Source organism: Danio aesculapii, chromosome 15 (assembly GCF_903798145.1).
Source record: "Danio aesculapii chromosome 15, fDanAes4.1, whole genome shotgun sequence".
NCBI classification, from domain to species: Eukaryota; Metazoa; Chordata; class Actinopteri; order Cypriniformes; family Danionidae; genus Danio; species Danio aesculapii.
In genome coordinates, this window is record NC_079449.1 from 31,288,980 (window position 1) to 31,303,902 (window position 14,923).

The 14,923-nt window shown below is 33.6% G+C and overlaps 1 protein-coding gene across 1 annotated transcript; it reads left to right on the top strand.

The window, feature by feature from the left end:
- Nucleotides 1-1,219: 1,219 nt before the first annotated feature.
- lgals17 (galectin 17) lies at nucleotides 1,220-13,454 on the top strand. Its single transcript, XM_056473802.1, has 6 exons — nucleotides 1,220-1,312; nucleotides 4,553-4,593; nucleotides 7,353-7,706; nucleotides 10,305-10,574; nucleotides 12,576-12,626; nucleotides 12,959-13,454. Exons 1-6 carry the CDS (start codon nucleotides 1,296-1,298, stop codon nucleotides 13,045-13,047), a joined length of 822 nt encoding a protein of 273 aa, XP_056329777.1. The 5' UTR covers nucleotides 1,220-1,295; the 3' UTR covers nucleotides 13,048-13,454.
- Nucleotides 13,455-14,923: the final 1,469 nt, after the last annotated feature.

Consider the following 14,923-nt stretch of genomic DNA (forward strand, 5'->3'; position numbering starts at 1 on the left):
CTAGGGATAGTTGACCTCTTTTTTCATAACTAATTATCAAATGGCGAATTTGCAGATATTTATAAAACTCCTGTCTTGGTATCTTGAACTCTTGCCTTGGGTCTGAGAAGGATTTAAGGGTACAGTTAGATTTCGAAACTGACATATACCATATTCCCTCCACTTTATAAACAAAGATTCCCCAAAGTTGTCGCTTTTAAGCCAACAGGTTTGTTCACTTTAAGTAAAGTAACTAATCGCTTTTTTCAGTGTGTGTTCAAAGAAGAGTTTAGTTTACAATGTTAGTTTAAGACAGCATATAAAAAATGTGACCAAACATCCTAGAATACACAAGTCATAGAATAGCCTAATCATTATTACTATTTTTAAGTGGGCTCCCAGCAAACAATTTTGTGTTTAATAGACATCCAATAGACATCTAAACGTAGACAGCTTGGCTAAAACAAGGCTAAACTTGGGCTGTCAGTAAAAATTGAATAGACATCTACTGTAAGAATAGGCCAAAAATAGACTAGTTGTCAAATAGACAGATTAGACAGACTTTATATGTGTAGTCATTCATTTCTGTTTATTTTTATGAATAGTTTTGACCTATTCTATAAGATTTTCACTGACAGCCCAAATTTAGCCTTGTTTTAGCCAAGTTGTTTTAGGCTATGTTTGGATGTCTATTAGACATCTATTAGACATCTTTTAAAACAAAAAATGTTTGGGCTGCTTCCTGGTTAAATCTAATATGGGTCAAAATATACCTATAACCGAGTACACTAAAGTGAATTTTTAAGTGCATTCTGAAAGTAGGCTACTTCTCAGTTTAAAACTTTTTCTTTTCAAAAGAGCTGTCACAGATTACTATAAAGGCATGAAATCAAATCAGCTAACCCCAAACCTGTCAGATTTAAACATTTTGATATGAAGAGTTGAAAACATCTAAATGCCGTCTGAAATTTTCTCCTAAAATGATGATTCTGTTTTTTGTTGTTGTTGTTTATGTTTAGTTATTTTACTCTAAGTGCAATGAAAAGAACTTATTCATCACTATAAATATAAAAGTTTCTGCATTTAAACTAAATTTATAAAAGTTATTTTTCTCTCTCTCTCTGTGTGTGTGTGTGTGTGTGTGGTTATTAATGGGGAAATGATGTGTTGTTCCAATTAGTTTCAACAATGACCTATAATGCTAGCCTAGGTTTCGTTTTTGGTAAATGAAGAGAGACCGTGAAGCTATATAAGCCGCTTCTGAGCTGTTTACAGTCACACTCTCATGCAGCAACAGGAGCCGGCACAAATGCAAGATGGACAGAGTGAACGGGTAAGAAGCGTCTTTATATTAGCAAAACAATAGAATGTATATAAGAAATTTTAGGCATTCTGAGAAAATTCTCTTTTTTTAACATGTTTACCCTTTGCTCCTCCTATACAACATATGCAAACATTAAAAACAAGTGAGAGTAATGTAGATGTGTCTTTAAAAAAACAACAACTAATTTATACATATTGCTTGATATAAAATGGATTTAAGTCTTGCTAATGTATGACAGAACTGTCGCTGGAGTCGGACTGAGTTTAGGTTTCGTTTCAGCAGAGAGCGTGTGCGTAAACAGCTGCCGCAGATGATTCGGGAATATGAAACTGAGAGGAGCCAGCGCGCCCCTACGGTCAAACGAGACTGGGCATAGCATGTAGCCCATTCTTTACAGTCTATGGATGAAGCCGAGAACAGGATGCAGACCAATGCAGATAGTAGCTTACCTGCTTATTATCCATCAAATAAAGATCAGTTCTAAACAGTGTGTAAATTATACATTGGCGATTAGGGGGGTCAACTTTTTTCGGTAGCCTAGTAGTTTTGTAACACATGCTTCAGTAGGCTAAATACATTTTATTAATATATTTAAATTACATGTCAATTATTAATAAAATGTATACGTTTTCAGTGCTTTTGAGGGATATTTAGTGACTTTTTTAGAGGTTATTGTAGGTCAATCTACCAATTGTGTCTATTTTTTTTTCTTTTTTAGACTACATGAAACATGCTTTGTGAATGCTTAAGATGCTATTGGTGCTCTAGAACTGCCAGTTTCAGAGTTGAAAGATATTCTTCCTAGCATTGATTGGCCCAATTATGCATTCACAATAGTATAAACTGATCTATGGGGTTAAATGTATATTTATATTTTACATTATCTATTAATTATTAATATTTAAGATATAGATCAGAGAAAGCTATTTCTTACTATTAAAGGGCTGACCCTCCATACTTCCCCATATACATGTTATTGTTTTGATGTCCTACGGAGGGGATCAAGTGTTTGGGGGGTCAATTCCCCACAAACCCCCCTGTGATTCGCACCCTGGAAAATAAAATAAATGATAAGAAACGCGTAAACATAAGCAAAATGGTGACAACAAAATTTACATTTTAAAAACATAAATCTAGAAATCTGCGTCAGCCAAATAAGGCTGATATGAAAATAGGTTTAGTTCATTTATATGTCCAAAGCGACTTACAAATAAGAACAATAGAGGTAGCTTGACCAATGCATTAATCATATAAGAAAATCCCCAAATTGTCAATAGATCACATTTGTGTTTACATAAAGAGAAATTAAAACCAAATACAGAATAAATAAGAGTGTTGGTGTTAGATTAAAAAAATCTTTAAATTAAAAAAGTAAGAAAGATAAGTAGAAAATAATACTGGAGTGATGAAAAAATGAATCTTTTACCCAATTATTGAGGACAAAGTATAGCAGTTAAAGAGTTAATAATACAACTGATTAATTTTAAATTAAGAACAAGAGATTATTAAATTAAATGTTAGAAGGAGCCAGCACAAATATAGCAAAACAATAGAATATACTCTATATAGGACATTTTAGGCATTCTGAGAAAACTCTTTCTTAAAATGTTTACCCCATCCTCCTCCAACGTATGTATAAACATTAAAAATGAGTGAGAGTAATGTAAATGTATCTTAAAAAAACAACTAATTTATACATATTGCTCGTTTCAAATTTTAAAAAGTAAGATAAGTAGAAAATAGCACAGGAGTGATGAAAAAAATGAGTCTTTAACACAGTTGAGCACAAACTAGCAGTTAAAGTGTTAATAATACAACAGATACATTTTAAATTAAGAACAAGAGATTATTAAATTAAATGGAAGAAGCCCTGCAGCCAAGAGAACAATTGTTAAAGTGTTTGGGGGCGATTAAAGCTCTGAAAAATTAGTCATTTACCGGTTCTCAAATAAACGCCTATCTTATAATAATCACTACTCTATTATCTTATAATGAACTTAATATTTTGCATGGTTAAAATTGTGTTAGATGTCATGTGTCATGAATACAGCTATTTCAATAACTATAGATTAGTTGTTAGTATAAAAATATATTTCACTCAACACATTGAGTCAAGAATAGTCCCTAATCAAGCTTTAATGAAGTGGTACAAGACAGACATATCAACAGAAGGCAAGATATTAATTGTATTTTTAAAAGTATTCCCTATATCTGATAGTGTGTGTGCGCACCTGCAGGCATTTAACAAATACACACAAAGATTCATCCTTGTGTACATTTTGTGAGCAGTTGCAGTCGTCTGCTGTAAATATTTACAAAGACATTTTTGGGCTTAGTTATAACTTTTGGACAGAAAAAGCACAGACACTGGATGATGAATATTTTAGCATGCATGTCTTGAGTGTCTGTTCATGCACAGTATCGAATGGATTCTAATGAAGGTGTGCTCGAGTGTATATAACACAAACACGCACGCACAATGGCATAGCAGTCTTAAAGGACATGCACTCATGCACCTTGCATCATAGGGGCCCCCCCAAAAATTTAGGTTGTTAATTTCTGTAATTTTCTTGAAGAAAAACTGGTGTCAATCGATTATTAACGGAATAAATATTTTGTTGAGTTTGATTTAATAATCAAAAAAAATACTAACAATCTATTACATCCTATACAAAACATGTTTCATTTTAATAATTCATACATTAACAACATACTTAAGATGTCATTTTGATCGTTTTCTATTCGGTAATTTAATAACTGTTAAAATAAAAACCACAAATCAATACCCTGATTTTTCCTATATATTTATTTCTAACATTTTAATTTTATTAGAATTAAAAAACATACCAGTGCAGTTTCATTTTGATTCATTTAATCAAGCCGTTTACCACAATGAGTCAGACAGGCTTTCCAAACCTAATATATTCAGCTCTGAAATCGCACGTCAGATGGGCATTTTACTTTGTGAAATTTTTTTAGAAAAATGCTTGAAGAAAGGGACACTATGGACATTGTAAAAGGTATATATATATATATATATATATATATATATATATATATATATATATATATATATATATATATATATATATATACAGTGAGGCACCCCGCCTTCACTCTTGTGGGTGGGCCCACGCAGTCTGCGCTACACCACTGCACATGCACACACACGCACACAGACACACACAGAAAGTAGGCTACTTTGGGCTTGGCTCTCTGTAATTTAGTATGATTATTATTTCTTCTCAGGTATTCAGCTTTTCTGATGTTATGGCTCCTCATTTGTGTCGGTAAGTAGACAATGACAAAAGTAGGACAACTTCATTATTCATGTAGTTGTTTTAGTCTTTTGTTTCTTCCTGTGATCAACTTGTCATCGATTTTTGACATGTTTTTGGATTAGGCATAATATAAATATCACGGTATTGAGATTACTGCTGTAAAATATATTCCTTTTGATTGTCTGGGTAAAAAAAAAAAAACTTTTCCCCCTTTGTACACAATATATTTTGGATCAGTAGTTTACTGGATCAGTAAACATGTCAGGCTGAATAATTCACATGAATGATTGATTTCTGCTGCCTTCATTTGTTTCAAAAACACTGATATTTTTTACAACTTAAAACGGCATCTTTGGAGATCTTTTCTGCTGGAGATACTGTTGTCCTAAAAACAAAACAAAAAATGTAAATAAATAATCTTACTCATACCTTAGGAATGGTATAGCAGAAAAAACAGTTTTAAAACCTTGACTTTTCCAAACCGTAGTATACCTCCCATGCCTCTTTTGGATGCCAATGTTAATGTCGATTTGATGTCATTTTGCATCATATGGATACAAAATCCTACAGTGGCAGAGAACGCACTGCAATTAACCTTAACGCACTGCAATTTAGCAAAACACATGTAATTACAACAGCAAATTCTCACAACGCAAAAAGAAAATGTGCTACATTTTCTCACAGCACATACAAATAGCACGGAACACAACAGAAATGTTTTAAGGGGACCCAAAAACGTGACGGACCCGGCTGGTATTTGCTTATTGTGCCTTGACTATTGCTCAGTGAAGTTGTAGATGATCTTTGAAAGGTGAGGTTTTTTGTTTATTTTAACATCCTAATTAGACGATTTGTTTGTCTTTTGTATATTATTAGCCTAAATAACAATATAGATGGGTCAGTCATGTTAATGTCAGTCATCCTAAACTTTTACATTGTGTTTTATGCTATTTGCTTGTGTTGTGAGAAAATACAGCGCATTTTTCTTGATTTGTTTGCGTTGTGAGGATTAGCAATATGTTTGTTGTCAAACTGATGAAGATCTTTGCTCTCAATTTGCTGATGTTTTTTGTTATTGCATGTGCTTCCTTAAATTGCAGCACGTTAAGCTTTCTCGGCCACCGTAAAATACTGTGTACATTTGGAATTGAGGCTTTCAGATGTAGAAAATATTTTATTCATTTTCTTTTCCGCTTAGTCCCTTTAATAATCTGGGGTTGCTACAGCAGAATGAATTGGCAACTTATCCAGCATATGTTTTACGCAGCGGATGCCCTTCCAGCTGCAACACATCACTGGGAAACATCCATACACACTCATTCACACACACACACACACACACTCATACACTACAGACAATTTTAGTTTACCCAATTCATCTATACCACATGTCTTTGGATTGTGGGGGAAACTGGATCGGAAACCCATGCAAACACAAGGAGAACATGCAAACTCCTCACAGAAATGCCAACTGGACCAGCCGAGGCTCGAACCAGCAACCTTCTTGCTGTGTGGCAATTGTGCTACCGACTGAGTAACCGTGATGCTCTATAAAATATTTCTAATATTAAAATATTTTTTGTGTCGTTATTTTAGTGGTCAAAAAGGCATCGATGTGTGTTTGTCAAATAGACGTCAAGATTGTGACATCAATAGTTAACTTTTTTCTTTCTCAAATGTTTTTATTGAACATGTTAGATTTGAACCATGCTGTACAAATAGTGCAACGATTTTACCTATTTTTTTGAACAACAAACAAACAAAAGGCATCGCACACATTTATGTTCTATGAAAATATTTGAATAATATTAAAATAAAATACATATAAATAATAATATTTAGTAAAAGATCTTCTTTATGCGATCTAAAACAGGTTGCCAAGTAAGAAAAAAACATCACTACAACCACTTACAGTATATCAAATTTTCGCTTCACAGCAAGAAGGTCGCTGGTTCAAGTCCTGGCTGGTTCAGTTGCAGTGTTTATTTTGACAGCAATTTTTGATTTAGTTTTAGTCTTAGTCTTTTGACTGAAATTCCATTTTAGTTTTAGTCATATTTTAGTCTTTAGAATCCTTTGTTTTAGTCTAGTTTTAGTCAACTATATTTTATAAGATTTTAGTCAACTAAATCTACTCTACACTTATGATAATGAAATCGCATCCCGTGTCTACTGTGGATCAGTTTCTTTTCAAATGTGTGTGTGCCTCATGCATCACACACCAAGATTAATTCTGATTGGATATTTTCCAAAAAACGTCCCCAATCACATTCTCATCTCATTTTTATTAGTGAACGAAAAGGTCAGTATATTTTTATTATAGTTGTAGTCATCATCACTTTGTTTTTATTTAGTTTTCGTCTAGTTTTCAACAGTAGAAAATTGTTCATCACGAAAGTTATGAGGAAAATTGTCAAATTTTCGAAAAAGTCAACGAAATCAACACTGGCCTTTCTGGCATTTCTGTGTGGAGTTTGCATGTTCTCCCTGTGTTTGGATGGGTTTCCTCCACAGTCCAAAGACATGTGGTATAGGTGAATTGAATAAACTAAACTGGTCGTAGTGTATGTGTGTTTCCCAGTTCTTGGTTGCAGCTGGAAGGGCATCCGCTGTGTAAAACATATGCTGGAAAAGTTGGCGGTTCATTTCGCTGTGGCAACCCCTGATGAATAAAGAGACTAAGCCAATGGAAAATGAATGAATGAATGACATCAAAGTGTTTGGCTGCTGTGTTTATAGTTGAAATAATTGTATTTTGTCACTTCCAGGCTCCTCTCCGCTCTCAGTGCTGTCCTATACCTCCTCAAAGGTGGGCCTGCCAGCGGTTCTGCCCTGCACAGTGGCGTCACATCTGGAGTCTGAACGGGCTCCTCATATTCAGTGGCAAACCGTGAGCGACTCTGTGTTTGAGCGAATGGGACAGGAGCAGTTCCAGGGGGAGGCTTACATAGACCGAGCAGACGTCCCAGAACACATGCTCGTCAGGGGAAACTGCTCTCTCTTCTTGCAAGATGTCCGATTCAGCGATGCAGGCGTTTACGAGAGTTACCTGGTGGTTGGGGAACCTAGTAGGCCTGTCAAGAGCCGGATTTTACTTCAGAGCATCCAACTTGTGGTTGTCGGTGAGGGCAAATTCTGAAAAACAACTCAAAGTCTATGAATGTTTGGAAAATAAAACAAACAAAGGTAAAAAATGTACTTAAGGGGTATAAATTCCATTTATTCATTCGATTTCCTTCAGCTTCAGCTTCTTTCATTCATTCGATTTCCTTCAGCTCGGTCGTCACAGCGGAATGAACTGCCAACTATTTCAGCATATGTTTTATGCAGCCGATGGGATACAAAATAATTTTCAGTTTTCATTACAATTTAACAGGACAGTTCACCCAAAAATTAAACCATTTATTCACCCTCATGTGGCTTTAAAACTTTTTTCTCTTCTGTTGAACACAAAAGAAGATATTTTGAAGAATGCTGATGGCTGCATGGCACCCATCAACTTTCATAATGGGAAAATAAAATACTATTGGACTCAGTGGGTACCAGCAACCATCATTCTTCAAAATATATTCTTTCATACAGAAGAAAAGAAAGTCAAATAGCTTTTGAAAAAGTTAAGGGTGAGTAAATGATGACAGAATTTGATTGATTTGATTGAATTTTGCATAATTTAAAAAGTGTCATTTTTAATCTTGTTAAAAAGTATTGTTTTTTTAATATCTATTAGTTTTTATTTAAATGTGTATATATGCAAGGGTGCGTTTCCGAAAACCATGGTTAGCCAACTGAATTCGCAAGTTGCGTCGTTACAAACATAATTCGTCGATTTGGAGTTTCCCAAATCCATCGTTCCAATGAACATTCGCAAACTGTGTCGCAAACTTGTATGCTTGCGACTACACCTCTAGAGCTGTAGTTAGAAACATAGTTCCTGACTGTGTTCTGTTCCCAGTTATCCCCCCTATGCCCTATTCATTTCGAACATTCTAACATTTAAACCTAGAATGATTAAAAACTAAGCATTAAAGTCATCACTCTTAGGTGTTATTTGCTTTCAAAGCATTTTTACAGTTCAGTTTTATCGATCTTCATGTTTACAATCGAGCTCCCTTCGCAGTGCACTTTGAAAACATTGATGTCATTTGGAACACAGTCGTAGCTCATGATGAAAGCTATAGGTGACCTATTATTTAAAAGCAGAATTTATGTTACGTCTCCAAAGCTTGTGAAAACAAAAACATAGCATACGTTAATGCTTTTAATTTATAGTAGGTTATTTATTAAGAAATGTATCTGTATATGACACGAGCCTGTTGGTTAAAACTTTCTGCTGTGGTTTGCATGTGTCATATTGTAAAAGTAGACTTTTCAAAAAATAAAAATAAATAAACAATATCCTACATAATAATATTACTAATAATAATAATAGTAATAATAATAATAAATCATCATCATCATTATTATTAATATTATTATTAAAGTAGGCTTTTTTCATTATAAATATTAAATTTCATTTCTTAATAAATAGCCTCATTATTTATATAATTATTTATTTATTTAAATGATTTATATATGATATTAGAATATGTGTTAGCTTTTGTAAGTGATTTTATGTTGTAGAATAAAATATGTAATGTTCTCAATAATATTTGTAAAGGAAACATTGGCCCTATAAGTGCTGTTTACATATATTTCACTTAATATGAAAAGTGAGTGCATGTTTTACCAAAACGAAGATTTTTTTTAAATGCTTGTACGTGTAAAACAATAGAATTTGCATTGTTCTTCTCTAAAGAAGTTGTTACCACCCCGTTTAGAGCATCATTTTGGGCGTTTTACGTTATAACAAACGTGATTCAAACAATAAATCTGCGACAGAGAAACTACGGGTTTTGGGAAACACTCGTCACTACATCGTTCTTTTCCCAAACGATGCATCGTATTATGATAGTTCAGCCGCGAGTTACGTTCAGTTGAGAAACGCACCCCAGTATAGTATTTCATCTTCCTTTTACTAAGTCTCTATTTCAGAGGTTGCCACAGCGGAATGAACCGCCTAGTATAGTATATATTTATTTATTTACTTTTGTAAATCAAGTTAAACAAAAAGTAGAAATGCCTTTTAGATATTTCATTTGAGATACCATTGATTTTATTTCGATATATGTCAATATATATTATTATAAAATAACAATGACTAAATAACATACATTTAGAAGCTTCACAGCGCTGCTTTTAAATCCTCCAGGAATGAATTCCATCATAAGTGCATCATAGCCATGACCTTGACTTTTAGTTACTTCAGTGAAATTCAGAATATTATTTTATAACATGGTCACAAATACTGAGCTTAATTTGTATGAAAGCTCTAATATTGATTTTAAAAGGATAGTTCGCCCAAAAAATAAACATTTGCTCACTATTTACTCTTACTAATCCCCGTTATGAGCTTCTTTATTCTTTTGAACACTAAGCTATTTTGAAGATAGCTTAAAACCAGTAACCATTGACTAACATAGTAGGAAAAACAAACACTATGGAAGTCAAGGGCTACAGGTTTCCAGCTTTCTTCAAAATATCCTCTTTTGTGTTAAACAGAAGACAGAAATTTAGGTTTTGAACAAGTAAGGGGTGAGTAAATGATGACAGAATTTTCAGTTTGGAGTGAACTATCCCTTTAACATCGAAACATCGAAACCATTTCTCCTCTCCAATTATAGATCACAAGGCCATCAGGTCTGTTCATTCGGGCTCAGATCTGATCCTGGATTTGCACACACATCAAGCCGAACAGGTGATTTTCCAGAGCAGTGATGACACAGACTGGACAGTCCTGTGGGAGAGAGAGGGAGACATGAAGAAGAATGGTCATCTGAAAGAGAAAGGCAACAAACTGATCCTCAGGAAGCTTTCGGCCAGCAGCGCCGGAACATACAAAGTTCTAGACTCACAGGGTTTGGCGCTCAGCACAGTCAAAGTCACAATAACAGGTGGGAAACTTTATTATTAAATACATGTATAATAACACTATATACATGTGTGCTGTAAAATATAACGTTTGCTGGGTAAAGTTGATTGGGACTATTGAATGTAGAAAAATGTTGAAGTTTGGGTACAACTCCTCACTTGATGTACCTGAATAGTTTGTATTTTTGCTCAAAGCATACACTGTAAAATGGCAATTATTAAAATGTTTCAAGAGTAAATATATCTAGTAAATAATATAACTAATATTTTTGTTCAAGATTAGCTAAAAAGATACACTTTTTTGTATTTTTTACAGTGAAAATACATAATAACATACAAGAAAAATACTAGCAACATGCAATTAACATGCTAACCATGCTAGAAACATATTAATAAAATGATAAACATGTAAGCAATGTGCTAGTGACATGCTAATTATGCTAAAAACACACTAGTAAAATGATAAACATGTAAGAAACATGGTAACAATATGCTAACCATGCTAAAAACATGGTAATAAAATGATAAACATGTAAGCAATGTGCTAGCAACATGCTACCCATGCTAGTAACTTGCTAACAAAATTATAAACATGTAAGAAACATCCAAGTAACATGATAACCATGCTAGAAACATGCTAATAAAATGATGAACATGTAAGAAACATCCAAGTAACATGTTAAACATGCTAAAAACATACTAAAAAATGATAACCATGTAAGAAACATGTAAGCGACATGCTAACAACATCCTAACCATGCTAGAAACATGCTAATAAAATGATAAACATGTGCGCAATATGCTAGTAACTTACTAATAAAATGTTAAACATAAGAAACATCCAAGTAACATGTTAACCATGCTAGAAACATGCTAATAAAATGATAAACTTATAAAGAACATCTAAATAACGTGCTAACCATGTTAGAAACATGCAAATAAAATGATAAACATATAAGAAACAACCCAAGTAACATGCTTACCATGCTAAAAACTTGCTAATTAAATGCTAAAAATGTAAGAAACATGCTAGTAACATGCTAACCATGCTACAAACATAATAACATGATAAACATGTATGAAACATCCAAGTAACATGCTAACCATGATAAAACCACGCTAAAAAAATGATAAACATATAAGAAACATCCAAGTAACATGTTAACCGTGCTAATAACATGCTAATAAAACAATAAATGCAATAAACATGGCAGTAACATGTTAACCATGTTAGAAACATGCTAATTAACTGATTAACATGTAAGAAACATTTAAGTAACATCATAACCATGCTAGAAACATCCTAATTAAATTAACAACATTTAAGCAATGTGCTAGTAACATGTTTATCATGTTAGAAACATGTTCATAATGTGATAAACTTAAGAAATGTGGTAGCAACAGGCTAATTAAATGATAAACATGTAAGTAACATGCTAATCATGATAGAAACATGCTGGGGACATGCTAATCAAGTAATCATGCTAGGAAGTTTTGTTATAAGCAAAATGTATGAGATATTGTGCTATTATATCCCTTTCAACCATGATGTATTATCACACTATGAGTTTATTTATTCTTTACGTTGAGGCGAGACTGTAATCTCTCTCTCTTTCTCTCTCTCTCTCTCTCTCTCTCTCTCTTTCCATATACATGAGTAGGAGGCACAAGATTTTGTATGAGACCAATTTTAGAGTTGAACTGATTTTTAAAGGGCTTCTAAGAGCAAGAATAAGGCATGATTTTAATTTTTATTTGTCAATGAAAGAGTTGGACAAGTCTGGAGGCATGTGGAGTGTAAAAAATATGTTGTGTTGGGTTGAAAATAATGTATTGTTTTTGGATGAAAATATTGTGTGATTTGGAAATATGTTTTTGTTTAAATCAATGAAACATGTTGTAGTTAAAAATTTTGTATTACATAAAGGTGTATTAATTTCTCAATTTCTCAATTTCTCAATTTCTCTCTCTCTCTCTCTCTCTCTCTCTCTCTCTCTCTCTCTCTCTCTCTCTCATAACTGTAGAACCTGTGCTACCAAAAGAATCAGAAGTTTTGCAAATACAGTCAGCATTTGGTAAGCCTGACACAAATATTTCACGCATTAACTGACAGGAAAGCATTTTTTAAAAGGGACAGTTCACCCAAAAAGAGAAATGTACTCACCATTCACTCTCCTACATGAGTTTTTTCAACTGATGAACACAAAAGAAAATATTTAGAAGAATGTTGAGTATTTTTTCCTTACTATGGGTGCCAATGGCTAAATCAAGGAGTACATTTGTTTGGGGGGTGAACTATCCTTTTAGAATAAACATACATTGACAGTGCAGGAATAAATCTGATATGTACAGTTTTGTTCTTTCTTTCTTTATTTACGTTTTTCACTTCTTTTTTTTTTTACTTTAGGTAAAGCTACAATGAGTTCTCCTCATCTAAGCCTCGTTATTCTTTTCCTTGTGTTTCATTGGTTGAAATTAACAGATATTTGGTTTTAATTGTATTTTAAGCATTTTTCCGTTCTAGAAATGAATGGGTGTTGCTTGCTATTTCTTTCATAGTGGATAATTTACTGCACTCTGAACTGTTAACGTTATTTAAAATAAATCATTATTGTATACAATAGTAACATGTGGATCAAATAAATACAAAGACGTGCATTCCTTTGAATCTTTGGTAAGTCACCATGAGTTCAAAATTGTCATTTTATTTAGTGCAGTTTTGTGGTGTATATAATATATTATTTATTTGTGGATATTTAATTGAGAAGGATTGTGGTGTGTTTGTATGATGAAAGTGCTACATGACCTTTTTCATGTTCTTACTGTGTTTTGTAAGCATACTGTATCGTGTTTCATGCAGAAAATTGGGTAACAATAAATTAACCAACAATAAAATTTTATATCTTTAAGTCTAGAAACAAGTGAACACCTTTTATTTGTAATATAAATTACACCAAATGTATACGCAACATAGACTCATTCTGAAAACAAAGCCCTATATACAGTTCTTGAGATCGTGAATTATGTAGCCAGAAGTTTGTATGGCTGCATTACATATTTTAAATGAATGCTATGGGGTGGTATGACGCAGTTCCTTTTCACGCTTACCAGCTGACCGCTTACCTCCATATGGGTGGTTTTCCGGCTGTTACCAGTTTGTCTACTCAACAAACTCATTTACGTTGTAGTGATGTCTGTACAACGTTGCATTTTTTCAAAAGCAACATTGCCACTTACATGCTCACTACATTGTTACAACGTAGAAATGTAAGACGTGAGAAGGCTGTAGCAACGTTTCAGCAACCATGAGACGACGTTCTTACTACATGTATTAATGTGTTTTTTTTTTTCGGGCAGTTTATCAATACTGCCTAGAATACAAGATAAGCAGTAATACTTTTCCAGTATTGCCTAATATTAAATATTGTTCATTCATTTTTCTTTTTTAATTTAACAACTGCATGTGTAAGCTTTGAAGTGTTAAAAAGCCACACAAGTGAATATAATCAAACTTTTTTATTATATATATTCACAATATTTAATACATACAGTACACATCTAATTATAAGAAAACAGCATGTAATAAAGTTTAGATTATATTAAATATTTAACTATATTTTCCCAGTGATGGGTTGCGGCTGGAAGGGCATCCGCTGCGTAAAACAAATGCTTTATGAGTGGGCGGTTTATTCTGCTGTGGCGACCCCGGATTAATAAAGGGACTAAGCCGAAAAGAAAATGAATGAATTTAACTATATATAATTAAACTAAAAGGGTAGGCTAAATTAAAATGTCGATTGAGAAGGTAAACAAACAAGAAAGCATTAAAAATAAATGAATGAATGAATGAATGAATGAATGAATGAATGAATGAATGAATGAATGAATGCAGACACTACATTGAAGCTCTGGACTGGAGAATACAGCAGACCGGGGAGCGCAGCTGAAGACCAGGTGTAGTTGTTGGTACGGAGAAAGCAGTCAGAGAAAGAAATCCAACAGAGAATTCAGTTCAGAGATGGATCCACAGCAGCCACAAGTCAAACTAGGCAGTGAACAAGAGGACAGATCAGAGCTTGACTCAACAGGATCACACAAATGACCACTGATGTCTTATTTAGCAAGAAGAAATAAAGCAAAACTCACGTCTCCTCGGTCGTTGTTGAATGAGACGCCGAATGGTCTGTTGAAATTTAAACTGATTCGTTGATGACGAGTAAATGTACAGTGGTCGTCCATGCTGCTTTAGCACAACCTAAGACAATGGTCGTTTAAATGACAATGTTATGACACCGTTGTGACAACCTTCATCAACAATGTAGATCCTCAACCTTTTTACAAGGTTGGTACAATGTTGTAGGAAGGTCGTTAG

Coding starts and splice junctions, on each gene's coding strand:
- lgals17 (XM_056473802.1), top strand. Junction 4,594..7,352: donor ATGGCTCCTCATTTGTGTCG/GTAAGTAGACAA, acceptor TGTCACTTCCAG/GCTCCTCTCCGCTCTCAGTG. Junction 12,627..12,958: donor GCAAATACAGTCAGCATTTG/GTAAGCCTGACA, acceptor TTTTTACTTTAG/GTAAAGCTACAATGAGTTCT.